This window comes from Gavialis gangeticus, unplaced genomic scaffold (genome assembly GCF_001723915.1).
Source record: "Gavialis gangeticus isolate Ggan-Ray unplaced genomic scaffold, GavGan_comp1, whole genome shotgun sequence".
NCBI lineage: Eukaryota > Metazoa > Chordata > Crocodylia > Gavialidae > Gavialis > Gavialis gangeticus.
The window spans coordinates 83,907,288-83,918,308 of NW_017729025.1; the positions used below are offsets into that span (position 1 = coordinate 83,907,288).

At 39.5% G+C, this 11,021-nt stretch overlaps 1 protein-coding gene across 8 annotated transcripts in view; it reads left to right on the plus strand.

The window, feature by feature from the left end:
- MGA (MGA, MAX dimerization protein) overlaps positions 1 to 11,021 on the plus strand; it is a 98,860-nt gene that overhangs the window by 17,240 nt on the left and 70,599 nt on the right. For 2 of the 8 annotated variants that reach the window (XM_019519050.1, XM_019519051.1), the window contains exons 1-3: positions 1,030 to 1,650; positions 2,872 to 3,031; positions 4,229 to 5,372. In XM_019519050.1, coding sequence (XP_019374595.1) covers positions 4,312 to 5,372 — 1,061 coding nt within the window. In that variant the 5' untranslated portion in view covers positions 1,030 to 1,650; positions 2,872 to 3,031; positions 4,229 to 4,311. Of the gene's footprint in view, positions 1 to 1,028; positions 1,651 to 2,871; positions 3,032 to 4,228; positions 5,373 to 11,021 lie in introns of those variants that run through there. The other 6 variants (XM_019519053.1, XM_019519054.1, XM_019519046.1 and 3 more) reach the window with 5 other exon arrangements.

The window sequence follows — 11,021 nt, forward strand, 5'->3', positions numbered from 1 at the left end:
GGGGGGAGGGGCGGCGGCCGGAAGAGCCGTAGGCGGGGACTCGGCCCGGCCGGCTGTTGCCGCTCGGTGCGAGGGTGGCTACTTGCGCCCGGGGGCCGCGCTCCCCCTCCCTCCGCCTACGTGCCGGCTGCGGCGGTTGTTTCTGGCACTGGCGAGCCCCGCCGTCCCTGCCCCTCCCCTCCCCCGGGCTGGGTTGGGTTGGACTCGGCTCGGTCCGGCCGCACGAACACACTCGAGGCCGCCTCGTGTATCAGCTCCCCGGGCCGCTGCTGCGGAAGCTGCTGGGAACTTCCTGCTCCTGCCTCCGCGTGGGCCTGACCGCGCTGCGCCTGAGGCTGGGGGCGGTGGGCGGTGGGCAGCTGCTATGAGCCAGCTGCTAGGTACTCGGACAGCCTCCTCTTTCCAGGGCAGGTCACTCCCCTTTGGCTTTCTTCATTGGTGGCTTGGCTGAATTTTTTAAAGCCACTATTTATAGTGGCAGCAGAAGTCAGGCCGCGTACAGGCTTCCTGAAAGCTAGGGGAAATCAATTTTCAGTCGCTCCGTTCGAGGCCCTTTCCACACGTGTTTCATATGTTCACGACTGGTTTTTGTCTCTGTCAGTCTGTGCAGCACATCTGAGCACCTGTGGCGGAGAAGAGTTTAACTTCTGAATTTCCTCACCTGGGGTGTGAACTCTCAAATATAAGATGCTGTTTTATTTTTCTTTCTAGTAGTGAGGTTTTTTTTTTTGGTAGCAAAATCATTTGTTATTGAGCTTGTAAATAAATAAATGCACAGTGTTAAGGTGGTCACGTCCTGCAAACACTCAGATGAGAGACAGAAGAAAACACACCAAGCATATATGTGCATACGCAGGGACTGAATGATATTTTGCTTATTAAAAAGGACATTGTGTGTAAAAAATGAAGAGCTCCACATTCTATATTTGATATGTAGGTATATACTAATGTAAACATGCATTTTTTTTATTTTTGTTTGTTTGTACCTCTATGTATATAGGTGCGTGCACACACACACACTTTAAAAGTCTGAGCTCTATTTCTATAGAAAAGCACATCTGTTCCTTCTTTTCCCATTAGCCTGCTTCTCATTAATGTAGTGAAGATCTCCAGTGTATAATTGATGCCTTATTGTATTAAACCTATCAACACATTTTTAAGAACCAAATTACAGAGTTGATACCAACATACATGCTAATACATCACAGCATAATTCAACCTGCATCACATCTTTTATGTCATTTTATACGAGATATATTTGGATGACATATTTTAGTATTGTTTGTTACTGGTGTGTATGTGTATAAATAAAAATAATGATCTCTCTAATGATAAAATACAGAGTTCTTCATTAGCACACGGTGTCTTTTTAAATAAGCAGACAGCCAGTCAGTCTAACTGCCTATTTGTTTAACTGATTATTATTTTTAAGGATGTGACCTTAATAACACTCCCTGCATTTCAATAGCATCGTTCATATAAAACATTTTAAATCATTTTACAAAGGCCCAATCTTGCTCTGTCCCCTGCAGGTCTCCACCTGCACAGATTGTATTGCGGAGTTGGGGCAGCATTTTCAAAACAGAACTGTGAGCATTACATATAGCATTGTGTAATTTGAACTCCAACTGTATCTGGAAATATTTTAAGGTATGAAAAAATGTTATCTCTCTTTTCTTCCCGAAACAAAATAAAAACCAGAAGAATTTGTGACTCAAAGCAGCTAAAATGAAAATGTATTATTAGTCTTAAAAGTTGCTTTAATGTAGCTGTTATGTCACACTTTGAAAAGTGGACTAAACTATTTTGTACTTGCTCTGCTTTAAAGGGTTCTATGTGTGGTGTCTGTGTGGAGTAACACATCTAATGCATATAAATTGTCTGGATTTAAGGTGGATTTTTAGAAATAGGCACTGCTGTTTTCAAGTGATGTTATGGTGGCAGCAGCTTCAACCTCCAGCCCTTTGCCCTTTGTTTTCTTTACACCCTGCATGTACATAATATTGAATAGACTTATACTGATTCAATTCAAGTAATATGCAAGGAAAATATGATGGTAAAGTCTTGGAGTGGAAAGGTCTTGATATTTTGTGTGGACTATGAGAATTGAAGTCACTTCCAAGAACAATATTATGCAGCTGTTCAGTTATGTTGTGCAAAGGAACAGACATTTGCTTCTTCATGGAGGAATAAAAGGTTAAAGCCTTGTATATTCAGGTAGACAAATGTTCAGTCTCCTCTTTTCCTTATACTGGTAGGAGATAATTATAACAGTACAGTTGATTTTTTCTCATTTGGATAATTACTCTCCATGAGGTCCCAGTTACATTTTTTATGGGTGAAGATGTTATCATCTTCTCTAGCTTCCCATTGTAAAACCTTGTTTCAGTAGCTTATACATTTTGGAATGAAGTTTTCCATGTTAATACCTGCCTTGGGCTGACTTTTTTTTGAAAGTTCCAGGAAAAACACATGATTTTGTCATTCCCAAGAATGACAGGTAGTTGAATACATTTTTTACGCTTTGTATGCTTGTGGCTGCCCCGGTACAAGGCACTGGAACTGAGAGAAAAGAGACTGTCTTCTTTGTGATATCAGCCTTCTTGGTGGCACCCAGACCACTTGGAGGAGGAAACATTTTGGCCTCTAAGGAAAACAGAGAAAAGCTGAATCAATGCAGAGGGATAGATTTGGGGATGGGAGCCTGGATGAAAGAGGGCAGTTTGGGGCTCTAAGTTAATGGGGGCAAAGACTGAACTGAGACAGCCGGGAGGGAAGGGGGAAACTGATGCACAGGTAGTGGCAGAAGGGGTCAGGCTGGATGAGACTATATAGAAGGGTCTGTGACCACTAGACCGAACTGTCTTCCAGAACGAAGAATGGAATCCAATATTCGTGTGTGTGTTCCTTCCACCAGTCTTGTGGCTAGCCCACGTAGAGGATGATGAGCTGCTATTGCTAGTAGTTAATGATACCACAAGTGATGCTCTCTTCTGAGGTTCTAAAAGTTCCAAATCTGGTGATGGCCCAGGTGGGTGTCAAAATGATTCTGCATGATGGACCTTCTTTTGAATTTTCTAGTTTTCTGTTTAAAAACACAAAAATCCAAGAAAACCTTCAAAATTGCATGGTAAACCCCTACATTAAAACAACATTACTGTAGTAAGGTCAAACCCTAAAACAGAAATTGAAAATTCCAGAGAGGGGGCTGCCTCTGCAACCCCGATAGCACAATTATGTGACTGTATTCTAGTTTTCCAGAGGACCCTCTTCATTCAGTGCACAAGACAGACAATGTTTACCAAACAGATATTCAGTATTGTTCAGTGTGTGGCCTCATGTTGCCTTCACTGTATAGTATTGACACCCAGATCTGAAGATAGGAAATCCTGTAAAGAAATAAGTGATTATGTGTGGAGCTCTTCACTATAATACACAAATGCTTCGGAGACACTAATGGATTTATTTTTGAAAGACTCGAGTTAGATGAAGGGGTGGATGGGAAAGTGAAGCAGAGAGATGAAAAGCAAAAATACCTGTTAATTTTGGATGTTCCATTTGTGACCTTTAGAACCTGATACTATGTAAATTGCACTTTATGTGTTCAAATGCGTCTCCCATTGACTTCATTTTCAGTTGAAAGCTCAGCACTTCTATAAATCAGAATCCAGAGTCTTAAATCAGATACCTAGAAAATAAGGAACACTCAAGTAGTGACCATCTGTGTAAAGTCTGGTTTAGATTTATTTGTGTAGAAACGGGTTTAAATTCTAGTCTCTTGGACAACAGTGAGCTACCTTAACCACAAAACTATTTTCTCTTTTGACACACTCTTGCCTCGTTCAACACCAACATTTCAACTTCAGCATGTAAAGCAGAGGTCTTGCAGATAACAGCCACATTCATTACATAGTCCTATTTCTTCTCTGAAGCTAGCTGTATATCCTATTGAAAGGCAGGAGTTCTGAGGGGAAAATAGTATGTAAACATTTAATTAAAGGTTATCATAATGCATACACACAAGGGGTCCAAATTAAGTTTGTACAAACCTTTGATTTCTAATTTTGTCTTTGAATTTGCAAGCTTAATGTTCTTTTGATTGGTAAAGCTGGTGAAGTGAGAGATCATGAAGAGTACTTTTCTCTTGTGACTCAGTTCCTTTCCTTTAGTGAGGAATTATATTGTATTCCATTTACTGTTATTAATTAGGTTGATTTGTTGTTTTCAGGATGGTGAGCACAGGAAGAGAACTGCCAGAAAATCTTTGAAAAACTTGCTGTTAAATTAAGAGAATTTACTACTGTGTCCATCATGGAGAAACCACAGTTTGTTTTGGGTAACCGGGAAAGTGGGACTGTGTCTGGTGCAGCACCCACTTTTTTTGTTATCTTGAAACAGCAGCAAGGAAATGGGAAAGCTGATCAAGGAATTCTGGTAGCGAATCGCGATGCTTGTGCTCTTGCCAGCAGTGTGACAAATCCAGTCAAATCCAAAGTCAAGACCTGCCTTCCAGCTGATTGTGTCTCAGGGGGCATCACTGTCACCCTGGATAACAACAGTATGTGGAATGAGTTCTACCATCGCAACACTGAGATGATTCTGACCAAGCAGGGGAGGCGTATGTTCCCATACTGCCGGTACTGGATTACAGGCCTAGATTCCAACCAGAAATACATTTTAGTCATGGACATCTCTCCTGTGGACAATCATCGCTATAAATGGAATGGTCGTTGGTGGGAGCCCAGTGGGAAGGCTGAGCCCCATGTTCTGGGGCGAGTGTTTATTCATCCAGAGTCACCTTCTACTGGTCAGTACTGGATGCACCAGCCAGTGTCTTTCTACAAACTCAAGCTTACCAACAATACTCTGGACCAGGAAGGACATATTATTTTGCACTCCATGCACCGCTATCTGCCACGACTTCATTTGGTACCTGCAGACAAAGCCACAGAAGTTATCCAGCTAAATGGCCCTGATGTCCACACCTTTACCTTCCCACAGACCGAATTCTTTGCTGTGACAGCCTATCAGAACATTCAGATTACACAACTGAAAATAGACTACAACCCTTTTGCTAAAGGATTCAGAGACGATGGACTGAACAGTAGACCTCAACGTGATATAAAGCAAAATAACTCGGAACAGGAGGGAGGTAGTGTTTCTAGCTCTCCCAGCAATCGTGGTCGTTCCATGGAAGCTGATGGATTAGATTCACAGCAGAGGGATCTAGAGTCTTCATTCAGTGGTCAGAATCCATCAGATGTAGACTTGGAGAAAGAATCCTTTAATGCAGAACGGGACTTCCTAGGCTTCCTGGATGCTGACATGCCTTCTGGTGGTGTGCCAAAGTTAAAGCAAGAAGTATCTGAAAGGTAGGTATACATTTAATTTTTGGTCATTGGCTGGGCACTCAGTAAAATGTGATGTGAATTGGTGGTGGGAGGACTTATATTGAAAACTTAGCTGGCCTGATAATCCAGGATAATTTTAGGTTATAAGCTTCTCTCAGCAAAGTTTTAGGGGATGAAAATTCATGTCTTGATACTTTTGTTTCCCTAATGCTTCAAATAAATCAGATTTTTAGAGTTCTGAACCTGTCGCCCTATACCTGTCAATTTTCCTTTAAAGGCTGCTTGAGGCTTCTGTGTGCTGCACGTGTATTCCTTCCACATCCCTCAACGGTACATGTTAGTGTGGTTTCACCCAACCAACCATTTCCCTGCACCTTCTACTGTCTTCCATTAGTTATGTGGCCTGTAACAGTGGACCTGTGTTCCTACCAGCTCCTATTACATGTGTGCATCAATACAGTCTGTCTAACCCCCCTGTTTTTCCATGCCTCCATTGGTTTCTTTAAGCAATGTTCTAGAGTGGTCTGTACATACTACCAATCTGCTTGTGGCAACAGATCACTGAAAGGAGCTGAAATCTGCAAGGAAAAGTAACTTCTCTTCCTTATTTACAAGCTCCCTGCTGTGTTTGCTAGTGCCTAGGGTGCTACCATACTTAGGGTGACCATATGTCCTGAATTCTGCCTGTGCCTGGCTGCCAGCCCAGTACACCATGGTGCTTCGCCTCCTCACTGGACTCCAGCCCGTGACTTTTGACCAACTGGCCGAGACTGGCCTATGGAATTTGGGAGTGTCCAGACCCAACTGGGATGGATGGTTATCCCAAGCATACTGGACTCTGGTAGATTTCTATAAGGCAGTGCAGCAGTAAGTTCATGGAGTCAATACCATAGGACTACCAAAATGCATGTAGTCCTATTGTAAAAAGCCACTTTTGTAGAAAAGAGTTTTTCAATGTATGGTAAAGCCACTCCAGCAGGATTTTACTGACTTTTAGAGCAAGGAAAGGTTCCCAAACACTGAGTGTCCCTTCACAGTTTCTTTTGTTGCTCTTGCAGAGGCTGTTTCTTTGTTCATTAGGGCAGTGGTCTCCAAACTTTTTTGAACGTGCACCCCTGTCAGTAAAAAATCTTTGAGTACGCACCACCAATATATGTATATTTATATTTGCGCACCCCTATCAGTAAAAAATTTTTGAGCATGCATCCCCAATATGTGTATAGTTATATAAATAGAAGTTCTAATATTTTCTTTCTGCACCCCAATGGATCATCTTGCGCACCCTGCTTTGGAGACCACTGCATTAGGGTATCGCTGAGTGAGTTTTTAACTGCAAGACTGGTAGCTTTTGAGCTCTGTAGTGATATTTTATTATAATACTGGAATTACACGGAGGTCTAAGAAATTGCTCTCTTTTCATTACAGCTTTTTCCAGACTTGATACAAATTTAAAATAAGTTTGCTCTACACTTTTTATGTGTTTTTTAAAGTTAAACATCTGAGAGAAGCCCCTAGGTCAAGTGACCTGAATCTATAATCTTCCAGCTAAAGTACTGGTTTTATTTTTTTTTAAGAGTACCTCTAGGTGAAATAGGAAGATGTTAATTAGAGATGTTTCTTGTCATCATAGATTTTGTTGCTTTCAGTATTGCTTGTCAAAAATCCATGTAAAAATAAATGTATCCTTTTGGGATAAATACATTCGGACTTTGAAAAATGTTCTTAAAAAAGATCCCTCCTCCCTTTCCTAGGCTAATATCAACCTCAAAAGATTTTAATTTTAAGATGAGCAAGGTGTTGGAAATATTTTAATGTATGTCTCTACATTTTAGTCTTCTAGCCTGTGATTGGACACTCGGGCGCAAAGGATTTATGGGCAGCTTTTTTTTGCTTTGGCCATAGCAATAGTCTTGTGTAATTGCAAGGAAAATTGGCTGAACATCCAAAATACATCTCTCAAGGAGTGTTAAGTTCCCTTGCATCTGAAAGGCCTTTATCAAAATTATACCATTCATGCAGCTTTTATGCAGACTGGGTTTTCATTTAGAAAAATTGTTTGAAGATTTGTTCAAACTTAACACTTTTTTTCAGCAGTCCACCTTTTAAATTTAGGTTGAAAAACTTATTCTAAAAGTATAGACAGAATTTTGCTCTAGTAGCCTAAGCAGAGTGGACATTTAACTGTTTTGGAACCCGAAACTTTGTTTCATCATTGTGGGACCGAGGTTGACATGGATCCTTTTTCAACAACAGATAACATAAACTTATAGAAGTAGGTGACGTATGCTGACTTACGGAAGCCTTTTTTCCAAAGAAAGATTTAAAAGTCTTTCTCCTTCAGCATGAGTCACACTTCTGATTTATCATTAAAATAATATAAAAAGGGATATTGTATAGTAGTGGTTCCTAAATTGTGGGTTATGGATGACTTGTGGTCACTCATTAATTAACTGTACAAGCCCCAACAGAATCTTGGTTTGCAGTGTTTATAATCATTTGAAGTTGTGTAGTAGAAGTCTCTTTAAGTATTAAAAAAAAATTAACCTAGACAATTAGAGCAAAATATCATCTATACTTTTGGAATAAGTTTTTTTCATCCTAAATTTAAGAAGTGGACTGTAATTAGTTAAGCTAGTTTTTTCAAGTACAGCATGTACATAATATTTCAGTTAATTTTTATCTGTATAGGCAGAGGCAGTGGAATTCTCTTACTTTAATGCCAAAGAAAGCTGACACAGATATTATATTCCCTGAAGAACATAACTTTAATAAACTATTTAAGAATCCCTTGTAAATTCTCAGGTTGTATTAGTATATAAAAAGTAAGTGATGATGAAATAGGAGGTTTTAATTTATACCTAACTGAATCTCCTTTAAATTCAGAATATGATTTACCCTTGAGGTATGGTGCTGTAATTGGCATCTCCATAGATTTTTCTTTGAATTACTAACTGTATACAAGGAATGTAATCTTTTTTGTCAAATCTAATAGGATCTTGGTTTCAAAAGTATAGTAAATGAATTGAATGGGATGATTGTTACACACTTGCATCTACCTAATGATTTAAAACTTTTTCTAATGTGTTTTTGTAAGGCCTGTCTAAATGAGAGTTCTATATATAATCCAATTACTTAATTTGCAGTAATACCATTTTAAGTGCACAGATTATAAACACATTCAGTTCAATTTATTATTAAGGATTCTGGCTAAAAGCCTTGCTCCCGAAAACAACATGACAAACATACAACCGTAATTATAAATAAATTTAAGCAAAAATAACAGAAATACAAATATAATAATAAAATAAAGCCAACCATTATACAAACATTATTCCTACTCCTAGAATTAACAGAATCAAGTATAAATATAGTATAAATGGTTAAAGTATAAATATAGTGATAAATCATAAATCTATAAAAAATATTGTACGTAGGTCCACAATTGACATAGTAAAATCAAATATGATAACATTTAGCAATCATATCAACAATAAAGGATGTTTATAAGCATGTTATGTTATATCAGCACACAGTTAAATGATTTCTGTTTAGAAAAGGGTTTTATTTTTATTTGTATTGATCAGTTTCTTGCTGTTTCAAGCTAAATTTGATATAAGGTGCACTTAAACTGATTTTACTATACATAAAACAGGTTGCACTGACTCAGTAAAAGTTCTTTAGAGTTTAAGAAAGTTGTACTCATTTACATAAAATGAGTTCAACTTTCTTATGCAGACAAGGCCTTAATTTAAGGTCAGTCCTTCATTGGCATTTTAAATCAAGGTATTATTGGAACCATGTATAACTCTTATGGATTGGAGGCGGGGGGTTGAAATATCTGTACACTTTTGTGAAAAGTATAATGTCTCCTAGAAATTTAATCTTTCTTGTGGGGGATTTTAATCACAGTTTAAGAGTTCTTTAATAGCTGTTTTTTATGTTTGTACAAGACTCCTCATTTTTCCAAGGTAGTGGTTTTCAACCTTTTTAGGGCCGTGGCACCCCACCTCTGCTCCTTTATGTGTGGGAGCATCCCCCACTGAGAACCACTATTGGTGCTGTCTCATCTTAGCTTTGTGCTTCTCAACCAGGTTCTGGTATCTCCAGATGAAACTGTGCTGCGTACTTGCTGCATAGCCAGCTTGGGAAAGGCTGTGCCATGTGCATGCACTCCTATGTTAGGGCTCTCAAATCAGCCTAAAGCAGGCATTGCCTTATGCTTCTTGCTCCAGAGCCCCTTGTGTTCCTCCTGGAAGCAGAAGCAGACCAGACGGATCTACCCGTGCTTCTGTTTCCAGGTAGAGTATAGGGGGTGCTGGACTAGGAAGGGCTGCATGTCACAAAGCAGTTTTGCTGCCTGCTTTTATGTGACCACTCCTGCCATGGCATTCTTGAGGGTGCGTTGCTGCACCCTGGTTGAAAATGCTTTTTCAAGGCAGTAGGAATTTGGAAATGTTTCTCGTGCATTTCTTTATGGTCTAATATTACATCTCGTGGGGGCATCCCCAAGACTTCTGGGCTTGGGCTTGCATGTAGGATGCCTGCTAATGGATTTGGGAGTATCTGAAGTCCCAGGGTGAAAGCTTGGGACAAAGGATACTTGCCGGTTGTAGTGCCATACATGGTGTTTAGAATGATTGAGTTCTGCCTGCTCAATCAGTGTGGTTTTTGGAATGATTGGGTTCTGCTCAATTGATAAGATTTGGAACTGATTTGGTTGATGTGACCTGGAACTTTAAATATATTAATAAAAAAAATGTTTACGGGGGACACGTACATCTAGTGTATTTTAGAAAGAAGTTGCTTTTTTTTTCTGTTTAAGGGTATGTATATGCCAATTTCTGTTAATAGAATAATAATCTAGGATTTGGACATTTTTCCTAATAGCAGTTAAGCATACCAACCCAAATACCATCCAGTTGCCAAAAACATTGTAGCATACTTTTTAAGAAATACAGTGGTGGTATATTGGTATTTGCTGTATTTTACTGTAGGACGTAAAGCACTGGACAGGAGGGTAGTTTTGTTATGTTTTCCTTCTGTCTTGGGTTACGTTGACTCTTTTTTCCTATTGTTTGTAGAACATGTTTTGTTTGATTTCCTTATGTTCCCTTGCACCCTTTTGTGTGTTTTTTCCTTCTTTGTGTTTGTTTTTCTAACTTTACTTGCTCAGAAAGATCTTTTCCATCCTTTTACTGAAGTAGTCTGTCTGTCATCTTCTCTGATGGTGATTCCCCATGTTCAATTCTTTTCCTGCATGTACTGCTTCCCACCAGTTCATCCATGGTGCCACTCCTGCTTCTCCTTAATTTTCTTGGGGATAATTTGGACTTGTTTTACAGCGGCTGTTCTTGATGGCGTATATGCAAGAGAAAAATATTGAGGGTTTATTGGGGCGGGGGGGGCGCAGGGGGAAGAATTGTCCTGTATAAGGCATATAAATTAATTGGCCATATTTTGTTATGTGTTCAGATGATGACTGTTTCACCTCACGTGGTGCATTATCAGGAATTTGAAAAATGTGGTACACTTTCAGGTTATGATATCAGCGTGGGGTAGAGCACAATGCTAATCCTTAATTGGGATGGGAAAGCTGTTGCAGGGAAAAATCATCAATTTGTTATCTTTTAAAGATGTTAAGCAGTAATTATTACTCATAAAAAGCTGGGC